A 23,575-nucleotide genomic window follows, 5' to 3' on the forward strand; every position below is an offset into this window, starting at 1 on the left:
CACTGACTATCTCATTTTCTCATTGTTGTGTGTTTCATAATTCCTCCCTCATATTAGTCTGGAAGCAGTTTTCGATCTGAGGATTAGGTGTTGAAAGCTAATAATAAGCTGGTTAAAAGTTAATTGTTCTCCTTCATAAGGAAAAATAAATAAACAAATAAAGATTAGCAGCTGTGCTACTAAAACACAAGAAATACCAGGGTGTGCCTGAAAGCCTGGCTGGTGAGATAGATGTTTTTGTGAGCAGTTCGAGTGGTCTGCGGAGATAATTTGTCGAATGGATTTGCTCCATACCCTGTAATTCACACAATAAGCAGAGCGTGTTTCCTGTGCATTAATTAGCCATGTGAAATTGGTTGAATATATTTATGAACCTCTTTCAGACGCCTGAATTTCAGCTCAGGCATCACGGGCAGAATGATTCTTGTTGTTATCTTTTGGCGCTGTAAAGCTTCTCGACGCCTCTAAGGCTGGATGACAGATATTAGGAAGAGTTTCAGATGTGAGATGCTCCATTTAATCCCCAGAAGAAATCTCTTGACAAACGGTGGAGTTTTGATATGAGATGTGAGGAGCAGGGCAAAGAGGAGGGATGGGGCTGAGTGGTGGGTCTTGGCAGAACAACATGGGGCAGATTTCCTTGTGAAGGTGACTGTAGCTGCTGAATGGATCTGGATGAATTTACATGAACAGAATGAATTAATATCAGAGATGTTTCGGATGCCCTGTTGAACAGCTTGAGTGTGGACTTGATCCAATGTCTGTTATAAAATGAGCAGGTCTTCATTCCGGAATAGTCAGTCTCAGTTTATCAAATCAGGAGATTTTATCCTTTTATTAAGGTGTAGTAATCAACCATTTGCCATTTCTTAATCATCCCAGGTAAGAAATACAGTAGGTCCATTTAACCCACCTTCATGATCAGGCACTATGGCTCAGCTGACAGCTGGTAACATCCTAATTCAGCCTAATTCAGCCTTGGCCAGTGACTATTCCCCTGCCCCACTCTAAGCCCTAGAGAAGGAACCAAAAGACAGAGACCAATGGCATGGGGAGAGGAGACAGTCTGCAATTTTCTTTTCTGCTCTCTCCAAATATCGCAGCGTTGGCTGCTGTGTTGCAGGAACTGAAGCTGTGTCAAGGAGGATTCGGCTGGTCCAAGGGAGATTGGTTAGCGAGCTCTTTCTGTGCATTCCTGTGGGATCCAGACCTCAAACTGAGGATTCCTCAGCATTTCTCTCTTCTCTTTCCTGCGCAGCCAAGCTGAGTATGTCTTATTTCTACAAGCACGATAAAGGGAAATTCGGAGGGACTGTAAAAAAATAGTAATTTTGGAAATTTCAAAATAATTTAACTGGTTTTGATCAACATGAAAGACGTCAGCATTGTCAAAATGGAAATGTCTCTTTTATGTTCACTGCAGACCGTGAATTGCTATGTCACCTCTGCCCAGGTGAGTAAGAAATCAGTTATAAAAAAGGTACTAAAAAAGAGAAATGCTTTATTCCACGTGATTCGGAAATCCTATGGGGAAATGCAACGAGGGGCTAAGTGTTGTACAACTGTAGGACACCCTCTGGCTCCTGCATCTTTTCTCCAGGTTGATCAAGGTGGCCTCCAAATCAGCAGATGTCCAACTTGCTTTACCTCCCACAATCGTACAAGACAGGCAAGGTTCAGGAATTGTGCTTCTGGCTTTTCCGAAGCTCACTGCTTATTTGCAGAGCAGAATAAAGAGCTCATCGAGGATCTAATGCAGCGATCATCTGCTGGGATGTTCTGGGTGGGTTTCTTGCAGCAGATGCTGTCGTGGAGCTCAGAAGCAGTGGCAGCAAGACCGACAGGAGAGCAAGATGTGCTCCCTGCTGCCCTGTCTGTCTCTGGAAGTGGCTTTGCAATGTAATAACGAACAAATTGCATTGCACTGTCTTGGGCAGTGTGGTTGTGATGTCCTGGCTCCAGCCCATGTGCTTGGTCCTGGTCTCAGCCCAAATGAGAGCCTTGGAGGGCTGGAGAGAAGAACCATGGAAAATGTTGCTGCCAACAGAAGACGTCTACTGCTTGCAAATAAAACCAGGCAGATGGCCTGCTGAATTTCAGGCCTTAATTAAAAGTGCTTTGTTATCTAAGCTAATTATAGAATAATTCCTGCTGTGGGAGGGGCTCCTGTGGCATGGAGAGGGTGGTAATGAACCTCTCAGTCCACATCCTCATCAGCTGGCTCAGCCCTTCGTTTTGTTGCCTTAGGGATAAAGATACCCCTGGAGGTTGGCTCGGGACCCTGTGAAGGGAAATAAAGGGAAGAAGCAAGAGGTTTCAGACAGCCCTGGAATAGGTCCTCCCTGCCATTGCCACAGCATGGATAACACAGGGAGCTCCCACCTGAAGCTAGAACCCGAACTGCCTTGTGACTGCAGCAGGTACATTTCTTCCAAGTGACAAAAAAATGGTTTTGGATAATGTTTGGCATGATTAGTAGAGGTTTCAGCTAGCGTTGTGATTCTTTTCTTTGGGATTTGCATTTTAAACTAAGCTCAGCTTCCCCACATCTGGAAGCGCCAACTCACTGTGTGTCCCTGTGCCCCTTCTATGAGACCCGACGTGTACGCTGCGTTGTGGAGAAAAGCTCAAAACACAGATGGTAAATTACATGACAAAGGACTATTTGTGCAAGATGTGAAAGTTTAACAGCTTGAGCAACACCAGGACCTTGCAGACAACAGGATTCGGGGGTGGCCTTGTTGTCCCAACAGCTCTCACCCCAATTAAATAGTCTCTGCCAGTGCAAAGTGTCTCCTGTCTCCCAAACTCACCATCCATAACGTTGATGGCTCTATTAAGTGGCAAAAGATACACTAGGTTTTCCCTCCTTCCTCAGCTGCCTCCTGTGACCCTTCCTAAATTGAAAGGCAGTGGGGTTCGCCTTGTCCTGCTCCCAGCCTTTGCTGAACACTAATTCTCCTGGACAGCTCCTCAGGTTTATTGTCCCACCTCCAGCATCACCTTGCAATTAGAGAAGGAGAAAAAACTGATGCCTACAATGCTCCCCTTGACCCCTTGTGAGCAGCTTGGTCTGGCCTCATCTTATCAGGGCAGAAGTCGGTCTTATCAGAGAGCAGGGCTGTGTCTTTCAGACAGGGCTCAGGGAATGGAAATGCTTCTGATCTCTATCTGCCTGGCATTTCTCTTTCTCTTTCTCCCTCAAAATCAATGCACAGGATCTTTTTCAACCCCTCTCCACGTTAAGGGAGGTGGAGGTCGAGGAGAAATGATGGAAAAGTACTCAGCAGATGAGAAACTTTTCACACAATTTTTCCTGCCTGCAGCTTCTATATATAGGTTTAATTAGAACATTAAAGGCACCTCAGGATTATGCTGTGAGATTTGTTTCCTTAGCCCTGTAACTAACGCCCCGTGGTTTCAATAATGCTGCCGTGACTTCGTTAGCGTCTAAGCGAATATCTACCTATGGAAATTGCAGAATTGCTACCCTGGGTCAGAGCACCATGTAAGCTCAGGGAAGCCAGAGGCTCCACTTTAAATGCTGTCTAATTACTAATATCTCTAGCCGAGGTTAAGGAAGAAGTGGTTTGGCACCTGTGAATTGAATTCTTGGGAGAGTGCCTCTTGAAATGAGCTTCTTTGCCAGATACTGGAAAGTTTTGTCTTTTGCTCCTCACAACCCTTTGTGATAGAGGCAGATTAACTTCATTTTCCTGGTGCAAAGTGCCAGTGATGTTTTCTGTGCTCTGACTCTGCATCATCACCCTGAGGCTGAAGAACATGGTGCCTGAGGCACAGACTGCATGGACCACGCTGGTCACCATGAAATGGGGTGACATCTTCAGTTCTGCCTTGGGAATGCTCTTTATCGTCTGCTCCAGCACCACGTTTGTAGGTGGATATTAGACCTAAAGCTAGGACAGGGCTTATGAACCACAGCCATGGGATTATATGGGAAGCTTGTGGAAGACAAACGGAGTTCTCAGTCTCCAAAAGGCCTTTGGAGAACTTTAAGTGTTTGAAGTTAAAACTGAATGATACCTTTTTCCCCCCACACTTTTTGTTTCCAAACTGCAAATGGAACAAAATATCTGCAGTGCACTTTTATGAGACGCGGGCTGGTGTTGCACGTATTTCCAAGGAACCTTAAAACTCTCAAGGATTGCTTTCTACCTGAAGTCTTTCTCAATTACTGTCATCAAAACAGAGAGTGGTACAGGAGAAAGGCAGAGGGTGCATCTGGGGCTTCCATCATGGAGAAGCACTTAGAAAAGCTTTTTGTGAAGCAGACGAACTCACACCCACATTTCTTTTCTTCCCCACCATTTTCTATATAGGCAAGTTTGCTGGCAAAACTGCTGCTGCAGCTCTTTCTCCTCTCTCCTAGGATTATTATTTCTTTTTATTGTTATTAAGGGCACAACAAGATCTATTTTCTGTAAAACAAGCGATGTTATTGTCAGGACAGATTTAAAGGGCTGGATTAGGAAGGGGCATTACAATACGTTTTGTATGAAAATGAAGTATCATGAGCAGTTTTTTGGCAGACCTAATGTCTTTCAGGGTGGTTCTTTGGGAATAGCAATTCCAGGCAGGGACTCTGGAAAAAATAGAGTGCGTTGGTATAATGAGAGGTTGTATCAGAATGGATATGCATGAGCCAGGCAGATTAATATTTAATGAACAGTGAAGTCTGCTATCCCCTAATCATTGAGTGCCTGGGATTTGAAAAGTGGCTAATTTTAAAGTATTTTGTATGGAATTATTCATGCATTAAAAAGTACATGACTCTCTCGCAGCCTAAGTCACTGAAATGGAATTAAACTCAGTGAAATTTAGTCATTGTATCGCCAGGCATCGGGTCCAGCTGAGACAATGGGATGGGATGAGGGCATTGCACTTATTAAAGTCCTCAATGGAGCTGGAAAAGACGGGCTTTGGGCACAGCCTACTGCAGGGCAGCGGTGGCCTCATCTCCATGGGTTTCTTGGGAACCCACAGTGGAACGCATCCCTTGTTGGGTTTTTCAAAGCAAAGAGGAGCCAGCTGTGGGTAACTGGGCCAGCGAGAGCTACAGAGCAGGAAAATCACTCAGGTGGATGAAAAAATAGCACAAGGCTTCAGGTACTGGGGCAGGAGGAGAACTGGGGCAAAACCACTGGTCTCATTTGAGTGACGGTTCTGACATCGCCGTCTTCACTTTTATTTTTGTTTGCACTTCACCTAGAATGATTACTTAAAATATACTTGTTGATCTGGAGTTTAATGAGACTTTACTTTGGCTTGAACAAGTGTTTTTTGGACCTCAGCTCAGACAAGTCTGGCACATCTTCTGGTCTTTTCCCCACTAGCTTCTGATAAAAGAAGAAAGTTCCAAAGAAAATGTCATTTCTGTTTGGAAAATGATTTTGTTCCCTGGCGTCTTTAAAAGATTTCCACTCTTTCCCTGTCAGAAAACAGTTTGTGGAAGTTAATGCACCTTTTTGAAAGCCATTGTTTGACCTGAGCTCCTGTTCTGTGCAAAAAGTACGAGGCAGAGGAGAATTATTCTCCTCGCTGCACAATCCATGAATGCAATAAGCTCATTGACTTAATGAGAGAGGAAGAAAGAAACCAAATAAAAGGTGTTTAAAGCTATCCGAATAACACTAATTACACCAAAGGGTGTCACAGGAGAAGAGGGAGAGAAAAATATGGGAATAAATGGATGGCAAAGGCAGATAAGGGAAGGGTAGAAGAGGTTGAAGATCCATTTTCTTCTTCTGTGCCTGCGCCATTCCTCATATAAAGGACCTGTGTTACCACTACAAGCAATAACGATGATAGCAGCTCATTAGGAGGATACAGTAGGTAAATATTGCAGTCAGGAAAGTCACCGCTACAGTCTTAGCCATGGCCCTTGAACATAACTTTTGTTAATAACAAAGGAGTAAAACAAGGCGTGCATGCACATTCATCTGCAGCCTCTGGATTTGCATGGAAGCAGGTGGAGCATTTTATTTCTGGAACAAAATGTAGACGCAGAAATCAACTTATCCTTTCTCTGGATAAATTAAAACAAAAGGTGAGCCTGAAATTGAGGATAAAATATTTAATATCGGCTCTAGAAAAATGCTCGAATCAGGCCAAAGTAAGCAGTTTTCTATTTGTTGTCGTCGTGGTTGTTGTTGTTGTGGACAGAACAAGGATTTGGCATGGGACTTGCCCAAACGTTACTCATTGTTTCCTCATCTTTTTCACTTGTTCCCTGAAAAGAAAGATCCATTATTTTCACCGCAATTATTCGAAGTACAACTAGAGAAAGTCATGTTAAGTCCCACTTTGGTTATTAAACATAATTAAAAGACTTTTCTACATTGTGAATTGTTCTCTTATCTGCCTGCCCATAAATGTCAATGTATTAATGGTCACAATTTGTCTTAAATGTAGGAAATAGCCTTTTCCTCCCATTGAGTTTTTTACACAGTGGGGAAACAAACACAGCAGGTCATGCCCATGTGCCCATGAAAGAGAGTTCCCAGTACAGTTTTGCTTCAGCTTCAATCAAAAAGCCAATCCCTTTAAACCAAGAAATGTTATCTAGAGGCATAAATGGGCCAGGGTGTATTTTGTGTATTTTGTCCCTTCCAACAAGATGATTCTATGATTTTGTAATCCTGTCTACCCTTTCCTTGTCCCCACTTTCTCCTGCATCCATAGTGCTTTGTCTCTTATCCCTGTGTCCATGCACTCATGGAAACAGAATTGTTACTGCTAGAAAATGATGGAAACTCTGTGGATCTATAAGGAACTTGGTTGAGCACAGCTCTATGAAACCATCCTGGGTACAAATGAGACCAGTGTTGTTGTTGATTTCTCTTTGCCCTTGCTCCTCTACCTTGTCCATCAGTACCGGTCCCTCTGCTGCTCCAGAGAAAGGCAGGAGGGAGGTATAGCTCCCACAAGGCTGTGGAGGCCCAGCACAGGACAGCTGCAAATCAAGGAATCATAGAAGACCATCAAGATCATTGAGTTGAACCGTTCCCCCACCCCTGTCCCTGCCCCATGTCCTGAGAACCTCATGTCCGTCTGTCCAGCCCTCCAGGGATGGTGACTCCAGCACTGCCCTGGGCAGCCTATTCCAATGCCCCACAGCCCTTTGGGGAGGAAATTGTTCCCCAGATCCAACCTCAACCTCCCCTGGCGCAACTTGAGGCCATTTCCTCTTATCCCAACACTTGCTACTTGTACAAAAAGACCAACACCCTCCACCAAGGAAGTTCCACCAAGGAACTCCAGCCAAGGAAGGCTGGAGTTGCGGTGGGAAGGGGCATGGTGAGACTGTGCAAGGCAGAATCTCCTCTGCTGGCATCTCCAGGTTGACACAAACCATCAGCCCTTCTTCCCCACCTACCAGAGCTTCTCCTCAGGAAGACATTTGGTTCTGCGGTGTCTCGGTGCTGCTGTTATCCTGGCAGAAACAACAGAAGCAGTGGGTTAATTAAACATATAAGAACATAATTGTAATTAAAACCAAACAAACTGCTGAATCAGAAGAGCAAATTGCCCGGAGACTGAGGGAAAGACTGGTTGGCTTATTTTTTTTTTATCATAAGGGCTGATGAGGTGCAGAGCAGCCAAGCGAACGCTGCAACAAGATGCGCCAATGGCAAGAATGTTTAGCCTGCTGAATAAAAGATTAGGATAAAGCCAGGACTTGGAACAGCCCAGCTGCTCAAGGCAATTTAAGCTGGCTTCACTCTAGGGAAATCCTAGGAGTCTGCATTCAGCAAACATCTCTGCAACTTGGAAACCCTCCCCACCAGCCCACTCCACTCCCAGCTCACTATTCCAGTTCTGCAAACCCATGGTAGATCAACTTGATGGCCAAAGCACCTCCTTGGCCCTCACCAAAATCCACACCAAGGGTGTCTTCCCAAGGGATCTACAAGAAGGACGTGTGATTTTCTCTGCAACGTGTCCGATCTTCAAGGAAAATCTGAAAGACACATCAGGGACCACTTGAAAATGAATTCATGGGGCATTGCTGTCCCACACCCCTTCACTGTGCCAGGCCAGTAACACCAAATTGTGCACGTGAAAGAAGTTTTTGCACCTTCCCACCTCCACTACGTGATTTCTGCAACACTTGTTTGCAGCAAACCCGTCTATTATGCTCGTTCTAGGGTTGGTTTCTCTTGAGCTGCTCCAGTTTATCCCACTAAAGGCACAAAGTTGAGAGAAACCAGTGAATTATAAGGTCCCCGACAGTAGGACTCAGCAAGAGGGCTGCTGTTAATCTTCCCTTTGCTACTCAGTTTTTGTTCTGCTTGTAATAAATCCCCGTGTCCTTTGCTGTTGAAACTACAGCCTTGCCACTGAAAAAGAACAAAAGAGAAATCTGGAGATTGCCATGTGCAGAAATAAAAGAAGAGATTCATGTCTTGGCCTGGACAATACTTCTGCTTATCGAGGTCTGACCCTTAGCGTGATCACCTGGTGTTAAATGTGATGTTACAGTAATTCACGCTGGACTACAACAGATTGGAAAAGCTGTTGAATTAATGCAGGACGTGGGGCACATGGAGCTGTGTGATTTCTTATAGCAGGACTAAATGGGGAGTTGGAGACACGATGTGATGTTGCTTCCAAATCCGGAGTAATAGCTGGCTGGGGATTTGCTACTGAAAATCTTTTCCCCAAATGCCACCTCTGTGGATTTACAGCTACTTGTGGGCAAAGGTCATATTTATAATAAAAGCTGGGGAAAAAAAAGAAATTCTGAGACTATCTGCTATTTGCTTTGATATGATCAATATAATAATTTCCATTTCGACTCAATGTTGCTTTCAATCTGGAAATTTATATGAAGCGGAAGTTCAAAATATTAAGAAATAAAGACAAGAGAACACAGCACTTGATAGCAGCCGAATTTCTGCACTTGAGGGCTTTGCAAGTATGTGCTGCATAGAAGCAAAGGGGCAGATCTTCTGATGACGGGAAGAGCTGCATCTTGGTGACAGTTCAAACCATCCCAGCATCCCTCCCCGCTCTCTCTGCTCTCAAGCTGCTGAGTTTCATTTCCTGTGGCTCAACAAATCCCTAATCCCGGAGCCAATTTCATGGTCAGGGGTTTACTTAATGTCTAGCCCTGATTCCTGTTGACAACCTGATAGCTTTATATTACTTGTCAGGGTAGGGAGCACTGGAGAGGGTGCAAATTTATATTAGCTTCCGGGCAGGAGCTGTGTGAAATTGCCTTTATGTCGCGGAGAATTGCATCTCTGCAGAGTGGTGGCTGGGCCAGCGCTCATGCTTGATGCTATAGAATACGCAGACTTTCATGGTGAGGCCATAAACGTTGTGACAAGGGTGGAGTGCGTTCAGAGGGATAATATATTTTATTGGACCAACAGAAATAGCTAGGAAATGGAAAGGCTCTTCTTCAGGCCCATAAGTGCGGCATAGAATGTCCTGAGTTTGAAGGGACCCACAAGGATCATTGAGTCCAGCTCCTGTCCCTGCACAGGACACCCCAAAATTTGTTCCATGTGTCTGAGGGTATTGTCCAAATGCTTCTTGAATCCTGTCAGGCTTGGGGCCGTGACACCTCCCTGAGGAGCCTGTTTCAGGGTCCAGCACCCTCTGGCTGAAGAACCTTTTACTGATATCTGACCTAAACCTCCTAAACCTAAATTTGAAGGACTTAAGACCTCAAGACCACAACCCACATGTGGGAAATGGTCTCTTGCTCTCCCCCAGTACAACTGGCTGCAGGCATACCCAGCGATGGGACACGACCTGCCTGGGACTGGTAGGATGGAGTGGGTAGACCCTTGGGTGTTTGAACGGACAGGGGACAGGGGGAAGCCAAGCAGAATTGTGCCCAGGCTCTGGAATTCATAGGTCTTCATTTCTTACAGTAGTACATGAATCGTTTCTGCCTGCATGTTGAAAATTTCCATCAGAATTGGTGGAAAAGCAGATTTTCGACACCATATTTTCTTTCACTAGAATGGGAAACACCAAGACCAACAAGCTTCTCCACCCCATGTAGTCCCCAAGAGGGAATTTCAAAGCATTTTCTTTGAGGACAGTTCTGTTTTTTCAATGTCTCTGGCCTGAAAATGTAGATTGGTCTAGAAATTGTCATGATTTGAAGAAACTTGAGCAGGTTGAACTTTTCTGGAGTGAAACAAAAATAGGTTTGAGCAACTCTCCTGTTTAACTTTCAGCAGATGAGAAGTCAATGAACTGGCCTTGAGTAGGAGTTGAATATGAAATACAGGCTCTTGTAAAGGAGGGAAATATATGAACTTAATGAGCTTATTTGCTCAATCATATAAAATTGAGCAAGAGAGCAATGCCATTTCTTAGGTGAGAGTTGTGTTGTTGTTCCCATTTTTTTTTTGTTTTATTCCAACCATACTAGCTATTCTAAAAAGAGATGTGACTTTGCCCCCCATACTTTGCCCAGTTGATTATCTACAAATGCCAAAATCTGTAACATGTCATCAGTAGATGCAAAATTAACCAGAGTTGCCCCCATTTGCAAGCGTGAATGTGTTAGAAATGTTTTATAGTAACACGCCGGGTTGGATAACAGAGCATGGGGGGAAAGTTTAAAGAAAAATGTGTAGACTCACTCCCACGGAATGAAAATCCTTGCCCTCCTTGTTCCATTTACATTTTTACACTGTTACATTGATGCTGGTATTTTTAAAACATTTTGTAGGATGTACTAAAGTGCTTTTTAATAGACTCAGATGTTTAAGAGCACTGAACATTTTGCCTTTTTTTCTTTTTTTTTCTTTACCCAAACCTTTAGATGTTATTAAAACAAAACACTGTGATATTTCTGAAGGCAAATGCCAGGAATTTTAAACTTCTAGAAACGTAATTTCGATTGAGGGTGAAAAGCCAGAGCGGAGATTTGAGACTTTCATACCAAAAGACCCTTTTGCTCTGATTGTGACCACGGGGATTGCCCATAACTTGCTATAGAGGCATTTCTGGTAGGTCCATATGCTGACCTGCTTCTACCCCATCTCCATGGGGCAGCAGTCATGGGCACAGTGGGTCAGGGTTAAATGAGAATCTTGCAAAGAAAATTGATGTGTTTGGCTATTTTTCCTTTCATTTTTGCCTCCACCAGACCCCCCGGGGCTGCAGCCAACAGCACAGAGTTAAGAAGTAGGAACTTTAAGCTGAGTTTTGGTCTTAACGGGGGGGAAAAAAGAAGTGTGGTAATGTGGGGTGACTGGGATTGCTTTGTAGGGAAACATGGCAAAGCTGACAGTAAAATATTGTTCTCCAGGTGAATTATTGATGTTGTCATAGGAGGGGACATTCCTTGGGAACCTGTTATTACTGAAATACCTCAGTTTCCCTCCCAGCCCGTACCACAGCTCTCAGATGGGGTTAGGCCAAAAGCAGCAGTGTTTCCTGTTGGATAGTGACTCCAGAGCAAACAAGCTCATGGTTTACAAGAGAGTTTCTCCTTTCATTCACTCCCACCTCCCAAAGCTCAGCCGGAGTCCAGGCGCTCTCGGCCTTTGTGACTCACGGCGATGACACAAGTTTGCAGGGTTCACGCTGACCCGTGTGACAGCACCGATACCCCTGCGTCCTCAGCAGAGGATGGATGGAGAGATGTACTTGTGTCAGCTTTAATTGGATTTAGAGCAAACACCAGCAAGACCCAGACGATGCTGGGTTTAGTCAGGACTAAAGCCAGCTGAGCTTGTCATCTTTGTCATCACCTCTGTCTCCTGGCACACAGGGGTTCGTCATTTCATTGCTGGGGAGGTAATTTGGGGAGAGATATCACCACCACCTCTGTTATATCTTCCTTCCTCATTCGTACAACGAAGCTCATGTTGCTGTAGTGCTCTGTGAAGACCTAAAAGACTTACTGCTGAAAAAAATGCCTATTTTTCAGCTATGGATTATTATTTCTCAGTTGTTCATTTCTTTACAGGGTGAAGATTTTTTACTTAAAAGCTTTCTTTTGCCTTCCCCTTGGATGCACTGTGTTGTTTGCTTTCTGAATGAGGCTGGCAAATTTCTCTAGCAATACAGGACCAGAAAGGGCCAAATCCTGTCCCCTTGAACACTGGGAGAATGTCCCTCTCCTGCAAACCTCACCCTAAATTTGGGACAGTGACTTGGAGGTGCACAGATGTGCTGAGCATCCCTGAGAGAGTCACTCTGGGATATTTGCTTTGCAGGCACCACCATCTAGTGCAGCACACTGGAACTTCATGTTTTCCCCTTGGATTTTATTCTGCAATTACAATCCATCATTTGAGCTGGTGGAATATTCGGTGCTTAATAAATTAGCCACTGCACAGAGCTATTTATTCTTCTTAACCATTGCAAATGGTTCTCCAAGTGGCCATGATTTCTACAGCTGTGATGATGTGAACATTCCTGAATTCTCTAAGAGGGAATTTGCAAAGTGCTCATACTGGCTGCTCTCCAAAAGGGGGTATTTTTGGGCTTTAGTGGCTGTCTGCATGACCTGGGCAGGATGGCTGTAAGTGAGAGTGAGAGAAAGGGAAAAATCATCAGCTCTTGGGTGAACCACACACCAAGCAAGTCAAGGACGTAGGCATTTCTTGAGAGAGCTGGTGAGAGGTGCCACCAGTCAGACCTTCCCCCTGGACAAACCCTCTCATTTGATGCTTGGTACCATACTTATTTACTCATAAAATCTCTCCATATTTCTACAGTCTGGCTTATTTTATCTTCTGTATCCAAACTAGCGTGGTCAGCAGGACAAGGGCAGTGATCCTTCCCCTGTGCTCTGCATTGGGGAGGCCACACCTGGAGTATTGTGTTCAGTTCTGGGCCCCTCAGATCAGGAAAGAGATTGAAGTGCTGGAGGGTCCAGAGAAGAGCAACAAGACTGGGGAAGGGACTGGAACACGAGCCCTGTGGGGAGAGGCTGAGGGAGCTGGGCTTGTTCAGTCTGGAGAAGAGGAGGCTCAGATGTGAGCTCAGCACTCTCTAGAACTACCTGAAGGGCAGTTCTAGCCAGGTGGGGATTGGGCTCTTCTCCCAGGCATCAGCAATAGGACAAGGGGCCATGGGCTTCAACTCTGCCAGGGGAAATTTAGGCTGGATATTAGAAAGCAACTCTGTGCAGAGAGAGTGGTCAGGCATTGGAATGGCTGCCCAGGGAGGTGCTGGACTCACCGGCCCTGGAGGTTGTTAAACTGAGATTGGACATGGCACTTAGTGCCATGATCTAGTCAATGGACTGGAGTTGGACTAAGGGTTGGACTGGATGATCTCTGAGGTCTTTTCCAACCCAGTCCATTCTGTGAGTCTGTGATTTTTCATATGAATTTCTACAAAAGGGTGCAATACCGGCATGGTGGCGCAGGAGGTCTCTGCTATGGTGCCACCACTGTCTTCTGCTCCCGGAGCCCTGTTGCTGGATCAGCTATAGCAAGTGAAACTGGAAGGTGCAAATGGAGAGGTCCATTAGCTTTTCCTTTTCTAAGAAGTGTCTCAGTGTTTGAATCATGCTATAATTTTAATAAGGACCTTCAAATTTAATACCTGCAAGGGCTACAGGCTAAGCTGGGGGACACGCTTTTCCTCCCAGAATGCTGACACTTTCCCCAAAATTAGGTAAAGAGGGAGGAACGTGACTACTACTCATATACAGTTTAAGTAGGTTTGTATTTTTGTTTGCCCTCCTCCAACACTGGTTTCAAATGCAAGCTGATTTTCCCAAATAAGAAGACAGAGACCCCCAACTCTAGAATTTGGGGGGAATTGCCCAGTAGAGCATGATCTAGAGCTCTGAGGCTGTTTGCAGCATTGGTCCTTGGTCATCCAGGACAACCGGGTGCTCACAGTTGAGCAGAAGTTCAACGTGGTGGAAATAAAACAGCATTATTGCAGGCAGAGCTGATTTCATGAAAAATGCATTGTCTTTCCACAGCTTCCGCAAGAATATATTGGTTTCTGCTAGATTTAATTAGAAGTCATCTATTCTCAAAACTTGGGACGAACTGGCACAAGAAGGGAGTGAATGAGAAGGGTTTGAGAGACTTCAAATATCTTGCAGGGACTGAATTAACGGGTTTTAACCCTTTGCCTGCAAATGAAACTGAGGTAATTTTTTTCTCCTGAACACGGACTGGAAAATCATCATGTGAAAACACTAAAATATTCATTAATTTATGATCTAGGCTCAGGAATTACTGCTCTGCTTTGTTTTTTCTACCTATTTTATTTTGAGCTGAACTCAGCAAGTCCACAAAAATCTGTGGGGCTCTTGGAAAGGACTTGAGTTCTTGTTTTAACCTGCCATCCAGCAGATGACTAAAGCCTGTTTGCTACAGTGTGTGTTGGTTGGAGAACAAAGACTTATATAATTTTACTGGCATTAACTTTGCTACCAAACAGCCCCAAATATGTCTTTCTGAAAAATAAGTGGTCTTGAAGCAACTCCGTGTGGGTGCTTGTGAACAGCAACGAAAAGCGTTGTTCTGGTTTAACCTTTGAAACCAAATTAACCTTTGCCAAAACAAGGCATGTGTATTGTGGAGTAAATGTGCTCCCACACAAAGTTGTTTTGCATTTACTATATACTTTAAATTTGGTCTCATTGTAGCACAATAAATGCGTAGAGGGAGCAGGGTGTGCTGACTATTAAATACCAAGAGCATCCCCTGCTGCCTGGCGAAGACACACACGCTGCGGACTGATCTTCATTGATTTCTGAATTGAATATTTGTTAAATAAAAAGCAATCTTTGAACAAATGAGTGACAAAATGACATGACCAATGGTTTTGTGCCTTGGGAATCCCAGGGAAGTCCCTACTGGGGATTTTTGCACCTGGTCTCTGCAGGAAGATGCTGAGTTAACAGAGGGGATGTGAATCACCATCAGAGGCCTTTGCGAGGACTCTGACTTTGCTTACAAGTAGTTTGGTGTCAATTCCCCTTAAATCACTTTGAAACAAGGCAAACAGAAATGTGCCATTCAGGCAGATTCATCCAGACAGGAGATCACATCGCTCCAAACTGGTTTTTGTAAAACTTGGCCAATGGGTGCAACATAGAAATGTAACTCAATACCTGAGTTATGCCACCACAGAGCAGCCCTCCTGCAAAAAGTCAGCCAAAAATTACATGTTGAAGGTGACTCTCCCACCTCCTGGGGCCATCCCTGTGTCAGGCAGTCCCTGGATGCTCTAAATGATGAATATCCGAGGAACAGACCAACTCTGACACGTCGAGCTCTGCAAGAGGATGTGCTGCATTGCCGTGTCCTGGTTTAGATTAATGGGTGTCAGCCCTGTGTCTATCCCACAGTTATCAGCAATTTCCCAGAGAGGGGGAAACAAAGCAGTTTTTGGCAAGGTTCACTCAAGCAAATCATAGTTTTCTGTTTAAGGGCGTTTGCTGCTTGCAAACTTGTCTTGCTTGTATTTACAGCTCCTTCCCTGCTGGGCTGTTGGGGATGGGGTTCCCTGTTGGTGCCACAGCAGAAAGGATAATTGCAAGGCTGGGTCTGTGAAGGGTTGGACTGATGCCATCATGGGGTGAGGATGAGCAATGGCCAATTTTTAGCTTGCCTTGCAGAGCTTCTCCTTCACTACCCTGACAAGCTTATGGGACCTGAGTCCCCACTCAATTTTAGGTCAGCAGCAAAACTCCCATCACATCCCGCCTGGCCAAAATCACAGCCAGACGCCAAGCCACGGCGTGAAATGAGCAGCGCTTGCTTTGTTCTTCCATTAAAAGCTGATTTGTGGCTGTATTAAAACACGAATAACCAAGAAAGCAAAGATGGAGCTCTGTTCCTCGCTCGCTGTTATTAAAACTCTAAATCAGGTTGCTTGTAGACCCGTCTCTGTTACCTTCGCAAATGAAAGCGGGGAATCAGCCTCTTTGGTCTCTGATGGGGATGCAGGCACTCTCAGCAATGCTAGTAAAGCACCTGGATTTTCCTGAACCTGCCAGTTTGCTGTTTGCAGCTTTATGAGCCACCACGACAGGGTCTTGTAGGGAAAAGATTCAGAGGTCTCGTGTTGTAACTCAGTGAGAAGGCAGCGGATGGGTAATCGGGTTGTGCCTCTGCCTTGCTGAGCTGCCCAGATCTCCCTCACCCAAAAATCAAGTGATGGACTTCTTAAGCTTGGATATTTGTATCACAGAAAACCACATTCCAGTTAGTTTTCCCTGTCCATAAAATCTTAACCTAGAAATGTCGCTCTTTCTGAGACATGGCTGGAAAGAGCACAGGGAAGGTGGTGGGGGAAAGGGCATCTTAATCTTCTATGTTTAGGCTGATGTAGCTTTAATTATTCATCACAAAACACACAAAAACTTCCCAGTGTTTTGGCTTGTTTGGGTTTTTTTTGTTGTCGTGACACATCGTTGATGTTTTTTCATTTAATTCTTCTGGCAGCCTTTTTTTTTTCGCCCAGATATCACTCACCAGCTTCACTACAAATAGCTCTGGCTGACCTGAAAACGCTTTTCCACTGATCAGATAATTCATCTTAAATGCTCTGCCAAGTCAGTGAGTCACTCATGTCTCTACAAACCCAGTAAAAGCCTCATCACCAGCCAGGCCGGCAAAGCTCACACCCACAGACAGAAAGTGCTCAGCATTTCTTATGATTTTCCCCTCTGATGTCATTAAATCAGGAAAAACAGATCCCTCCATCATCTTCTGGAATGAACTCTCTGTCCTGCTGTAGACGGGAAACAAGCAAAGAAACCAAGGTAGAGATCTGGAAGGGTCAAGTGCAGATGGAACAGAGCGTCTTGGGTCCTTCTCCTTTGGGTTTGAATTTCTAAAACAAACAAAAATAAAGATAATAATAAGAAATATTTGGATGCACAGCATTTGAAAAGACAGAGATGATCTTGGAAAAAGCAAATCTATTGAGCCCAGTCTGCATTTTCTCTCCACTGAAAGCAGGCAAAACTCCCTTTCAGCTTTTCTGGGCCGCTTTTCTCATTCAACATCTCAAGTACCATCTCAGGGACTTTGTGATGTCTCTCCATAGCAGCAAAGGGCTCATGGTACAACCCTTTTTGGTCACATCTTACACAGTTGGATGGGCTCTGTTTAGCCTGGGCAGCTCCACAGAGCAACAAGACCTGTGTTGCTCCCAGGACTCACCTCCCAGCTTTGCTCCTTTGGCGGCAGGTTAGCAATTATATTTTAGATTGTATTTGTTCTTGTTTTCTCAGTTCAACCACTCGAGGAAGGACAATCAGGGTTGCTATAGCAATGAAAGCATGACTTCTTAATTTGTGAGAATCTTCCTGTTAATTATTCTGCGAACGGTAATCCCATGAAAACATCCTTCTTTGGGGAATTTCAGTTGGGAGCTGCGCTGGCACTGAAGGAGAAGTTAAAAAGGAATAAAAGCTGATGAAGATATTTTTGGGCAAAAGAATGAAAAAACATATATTTCGCTGAATTTTCCTGGCCTGTTTCATGTGCCGACAAGAACAAAAGCCTCATGTTACCCAGAAACAAGTGCCTGGAACAGGTCCTAAACTTGAATTATTAATGGGTAACTTGAAGCGCTTTCATAGACTTTCTGAGGAACAAGAGTATCAGGCAGAACTAACAGATTTAAGTCAAACTAAAATCATGTAAAGCTTAGCAGAGAACAAGTGTGATTTCAAGGGCTGTTTAAATGGGGAGGCACCAAGGGAAGCACCTTTATTCTGTTGCATTTCCCACCCCACAATCTCTAAACCCAAGACACAGGATTGAAGTACGGTTACTTACATTTTTAGAATGAAAAGCCACTGTAGCTTGCTCAGGGTCATGCAGTGAGGCGACGGAACACGAGGACGGAGCTGGAGGCCCCTGCGATCCCTCCGGCTCCATTTGCACGCCGAACAGGTACCACGAGAGTCACCGCTAACGCCAACATCTTCAACCCCTGGCTGATAAACAGAGCCCTGGAGACAGGGTTGATAGATCTGAAGTTATTGCAGAGAAGCCGGGAATGTCAGAGCGAGCGGGACAGGCTCCTATGGTTGAAAAACACCACTGCAAATCCAATATTCCCCTTCTGTAATAAAATCTGTAGATGTCACTCGGTCTGCAAGCTCTGGGCTGATTTGGGCTGAGAAGAATCTCTATGCCCCTGGGAAGTGTCTTCCCCCATCACCAGCCTGATTTGGATGCCGGATGCTCAGCTTTGCCACCAGTGAGATATTAATGTGCTATAACGTGTCTTCAGGCAGAGGAGGAGGAGGAGGAAGGCATCCCAGAGCATCCCTTTTGCTGCTGGGAGGCACCAGGTGCAGCTGGTGGGGAAATCTTCCTCCCCAAATAGTTATTCCACTGGAAAATGCTGATCCAGCTCTCAATATGAAGTTTTATCAGCACCTTTGGGGGCAGAGGTGTCAAAATGGAACATTGCACTGTCTTCCAACACCTTCAATTAGAAGCTGTTCCCCAATATGCAGCCATTTGAGTATTTTTTGTTTCCTTTCAAGGGCAATTTTTTCTCTTTAGTTGCTTTAATTGCTTCCATTTTATGCCCCATTATAAATCAAGACATAATATTATATACATTGAAATCCAATCAAAATTTCAATTTCCTATATATATCAAAAAGCCATTTAACAGAGCCAAAGCTACTCTGGAAGGGATGGGATTTAATTTCAGGGGAAACATCAGCATTCAACACTATGTTCCCATTTGGAAAGGCACATTCATTTAAGTAGCCAAGCTCCCTCTGCTAAGTGCAGCTCTGGGTCCCCAACAGTTTGAAGATGCTGGAAATGAGTAGTGACGTGCCAAGAGGGTCCAAAAACATTCAGGAAGGGCTGAGAAATTGAGGTAGAATTATATGACCATGATCTCCTTGAGCAAAGTCTTTCTTCTTCCAGGTGTCATCATCATGGGCCAAGTGCTCCTTGACTTCCCAAGGCCTGGTAACCCTTTTGTTTTGTTTGAACACTTTGTGGCAAAAGCAGCATCCTGCAAAACTGAAAACAAAGTGGGGCATGGATGGAATCCAGGGATGGGATTAAAGCACCTCATTTTGTTTTTAGAACAATGCATTTCTCTGCCTGTAAGGCCAGCCCTTCCCAGTGCAAACCCTTCGCCTGGGAGGGCTTGGGGTGCTGGGGGTTCACACAGGTGGGGGGACCCCCCTCCATCTCTTCGCCCTCCCCGAATAAACCCATTTCGCAGGTGTTTCAGGGCTGAGATCCTTGAGCAGTGCAGCATGAGTTTGGGACACAAGAGGGCAGGCACAGGCTGTGCAAACCAGAGATGGATCCAGCTCTGTTGTCCCTCAGCCACCCTGGCCCTGCTGCATCCCCCCGCCCACTACCTGTAAGGGGGTAAATAAGGGATTCTTCCGAGAGACAAGTCTTCTGGCCCTGCCTGGCTCTTTTGCCCTCATTTCTGGAGCAGTGAGGTCTGCGAGGGTTGTTCGGGACCTGAGGTTGGGCTATGAGCTCCCAAAGCAGCTGCTTCACCCCACCCAGGGATGTCCTGTCCTGCCCTGCATGTCCCCAAGGAGGGGGACTGCAGGTCTCCTGAGCTGGGCTCTGCCATCCTGGGGGTTTTTATGGCACCAGCCATGTTGCTTTGTCCTTATCAAGCACATCCACCTGCAGAGAGGCCACTTGTATGGGTGGTGAGAGGTGCCAGCACCCTTTACCATCCCTTACAACCCATCTCATGGGTGTCATCCCCTAGTGCAGCTCCAGGTATGAGCAGAGCTCCTTTCCTCTGCTCTCAGGACACCCCAGCTGACACCAGCCCCTGGGCACAATCTGAGCCCCAGGCACTTGCTGGAGACCGTTTGTCCCCCTGGTTTGTCCCCCAAGTTCATGAGTGATGGAGCAGACCTTGGCGAGCCGGTGCTGGGCAGTACTGCTGGGCACGGAGATTTTTCCTCCAGACTGCAGCCAAAGCACTCTACATAGTTAAATAATAAAAGGCAGCAGATGGTATACGGTATGAATTACAGAAATCAGGATTGTAAAGGCAGCGCGCATGGTGAACAAATGAAAGCATTAATGCACCAGGCCAAATAACGCAGACAGGGAGCGGAGAGGAAAGAGATTTGCAGATGGATCGGTGATGGGTGGGAAAGAGAATCTATCCCTGCCAGAGAATTTTTAGCAGGGAACGGTCTTGTCTCTGCCCTGGGGAGATGATGAGCCCAAGGGTAAACAGGCAGTGATGTCTGGAGCCCAGGAACAAGGGTGCTGTGGCTACTTTGTCCTCAGCTGCTTTAATTCTTGTTCTTGAGTCTGCTGAGCTCCGTCTCTATGTCTCCTGGAAAGGGCATAACAAGATGCAGGAGTTTTGTAAGGCCTCACCTGGGCTGAATTTCAGGTTAATGAAGAAGGGGCAGAGCTCTCTTCAGCCATATGTGGCTTTGCACTGAGAGCCTGGCTTTTGGTCATGAGCAGAGATGCAGGAGGAGGGGCTGTTTTTTGTATTTCAGAGCTGCTGTATAGCTGCACAGAGAGGAAAACAACCTCATGTGGCAGCTCCTGCTGCCTCTGCACCCCAGCTCTCCATAAGGACCAGCCATGGTCTCAGTACAGTCCTGAAGCCTCTTGGCTGCAGAAGGATGGTTCAGCTTCAGGGCAACAACCTGGTATGCTGATAGATCTACAGGTAAATTCAACTCATGGCTATGCTGTGAGCTTTCTGGGTGACAGCTCTTGAGTCCTTTGGTCTGTCTTTGCCTCAGTTTCCCTGGTGGAAAATGGAGACAACAGAATTGTGCTGCCATATAGAGGTGCTAGGATGAGCAGCTCAACTTGAGTTGCTCCCATAGGGTGCTCTGTGCTGGAGGATGCCATGGCTGGGCTTGCTTTGGGCTGCCAGGGCCAAATGTGGCTTTGGAGGCAGCAAACATTGAAAATGCCTCATCTCAGGGTGAAAAGCATCAGGGTGAGGACAAGGAGGCTCATGGCCATGCCAGCTGGTGTCCCTGAGGGGGCTTGGACCCATCACTGGAGCTGAAGGGGCCAAACAGCACGAAGTACAAAGGCTCTTCCAGGGTCTGCTCCCATAAAAACAACACATGAGGCTGTAAATTTAAAAAAATGGGCTCATTTTGTCCCAGGTAATCTTTGGGTTTGTCCTTGAGGTAACTTCATATGCAGCCAAGAGTTGCTGAGGATCACCCCACAGACCGTGACAGGCTCTGTCTGTGCTTTGACCCTCTCCTCCCACTTCACCCAAGCTGGGAACGTCACCTCTAGGGTGACTTGGCCCCTGGGACCCTCACCTGCCATGGTGCTGGGTGATGTGCAGAGACAGAAACTGCTTTTTAATTGTGGATCTGAACAAAGGCGGGTGAAAATCCTGCTGTGCACTGGGACAACACAGAGGGGAGTTACCCCAGACACTGCCACCTTTCAGCACTGGCTGAATCCTGCTTGTTCCCATCTCCTGCAGTGAGCACTACGGATGCTCTCATGACTAGGGGCATCGTTACAGGATTTTGCAGTATCCCATGGGTAGGAAACATCTCTGAGTCTGCTCCCCCCGCCCCAACCTCCTCCTTCCAAACCTCCAGGCTGAACGCACATCTGGGAGCATCTTCCCCAAACCCATCCATCACAGCTGCAAACAAAACATCTGGAGATCCTGCTGGCCGAAAGTCTTTGGAGTCCCCCTTGGGCTGAGCCCAGGGGGCTATAGGAGCTGCTCAGCACAGCCCCCCTGGACCCTGCCGAGGCTCAGGCGCTTACAGACTCACCCCCAGGCAGGAGCGGGGGGTCTCGGATCGCAGCCCCCCCTCTCTGTGCCCTCCCAGGGCTGTCTCCTTGCCGCGGGGCTCCGGATCGATGCGTGACTCACGGCTCTCAGCGCTTCACCCTGTTGAGAGTCCTGAAGCCAAGGGAAGCTCTGAGACGGAGGAAGGAGACATGAGGGATGTTGCAGCCCCTCTCCTCCCCCTTCTTCTCTCCACCCAGTCCTGCCCTGTCTGATTTTTTGCTCCAAGCTGCTGCGTGACACAGGAGAGATTTCATGCTATTGCTTTCTCCCTTGCTCGGTCTGCATGTCTGTGTGTGCATGGAGATGAGCAGCAATTTCCCCCCCTTTTCTTTTCTTTTTAGCCGTTCCCTTTCCCTCCCCTTTTGCCTCTTGTATTTCTCCTGCTGAATTAGCTGCCCACCTTTCCCTGGGAGAAGCCCTTGGAAGTAACACCGGCAGCACCGCCTGAGGTTTTTGGGGACGATATTTCTTGGAGCCCTGCCCAAAATGGAGGGGTGGGGAGGAAGAGAGATGCCTGAATCCAGCAGCTTGCATCCTCGGAGCACGGGGAGCATCACCCGATCGGTCTGAAAGCCCCACTGCTCTGCAAGACATCAGCTCCGGGAAGCAGCATCCTTGGACTTTTACGCACTAGTTAACAGGCTGCGAGCTGCCTCGACTTGTTCTAAGCTCGCTCTCTCGCTTAATCTCGTCTCTGTTCGGCGCGTGTGTGTGTGCATGTGTGTGTGTAGGGGGAGGACTTTATTTCCATTGGCTCGGCTTGCGCTGCCCACCCACATCTCTTCCACATCACCTTGGTGTCTCCCTAAATAAAACCAGCCCTTCTTATCGCACCGAGAAAATCAAGAGCGAGAGTTTGAATGGATTTTATATAAATATTTACCCCCGCGAAGCTACTGCTGAGCTTGTGGGATAAACTCGCAGCAGCTGGCCTGAGATTGTTCTTCTCTCTCCCGCCCTTAAAAGGGTTTAATTACTTTAAAGAGGGGAGGGGAGGGATTCGGATCCCAGTTCCAGCTACAGACTGACCCAAAAAGCAGTGCCAGGATTTAACTACCTACCCCTGATGGATCTCAAGGACAGCACCAGCGAGGGCAGCATGGGCAGCCTGCAGCCTTCCAGCATCCAGATTTTTGCCAACACCTCCACGCTGCATGGGATCCGCCACGTCTTTGTCTACGGGCCGGTGACCATCCGCCGCCTGCTCTGGACCTTGGCCTTTGTGGGCTCGCTGGGTCTCCTCCTGGTTGAGAGTTCCGACCGGGTGGCTTTCTACTTCTCCTACCAGCACGTGACCAAAGTGGATGAGGTTGTGGCAAACAGCCTGGTGTTCCCTGCTGTCACCATCTGTAACCTCAACGAGTTTCGCTTTTCCCGGCTCACCACCAACGACCTGTACCATGCCGGGGAGCTCCTGGCTCTGCTCGACGTCAACCTGCAGATCCCCAACCCTCACCTGGCTGACCCCGCTGTCTTAGCCATCCTCCAAGAAAAGGCCAACTTTAAGCAGTATAAACCCAAAGTTTTCAACATGCAGGAGTTCCTGGCGCGGGTCGGCCACGACCTGAAGGATATGATGCTGTACTGCAAATTCAAAGGCCAAGAGTGCAACCATGAGGACTTCAAAACTGTGAGTATGACAGACGCTCTGCTTTTCCCTTCTCGGGGTGTGCGGATGGTGGTGGTGTGGCAGGACCAGGACAGCGTTGGAGGTCACTGGCCAGCCTGTGTGGGCGCAGTGCGATGAGTGGCTGGTGTCTGCTGGGCTCTGGCAGGGCAGAGGAGGAGGAGGCAGCCTGTGGAGTTGAAGTTTGTTTGCTGGAGTACTAACG

The 23,575-nt window shown here is 46.5% G+C and overlaps 1 protein-coding gene across 1 annotated transcript in view; it reads left to right on the forward strand.

Moving 5' to 3' along the window:
- Positions 1-22,794: 22,794 nt before the first annotated feature.
- Positions 22,795-23,575, forward strand: part of LOC308049983 (acid-sensing ion channel 2) — a 397,691-nt gene continuing 396,910 nt past the window's right edge. Inside the window, exon 1 of the mRNA XM_080359890.1 lies at positions 22,795-23,373. Coding sequence (XP_080216016.1) covers positions 22,810-23,373 — 564 coding nt within the window. The 5' untranslated portion in view covers positions 22,795-22,809. The remainder of the gene's footprint in view (positions 23,374-23,575) is intronic.

Source organism: Nesoenas mayeri (genome assembly GCF_963082525.1).
Source record: "Nesoenas mayeri genome assembly, chromosome: 26".
In the NCBI taxonomy this organism is placed as follows: Eukaryota; Metazoa; Chordata; class Aves; order Columbiformes; family Columbidae; genus Nesoenas; species Nesoenas mayeri.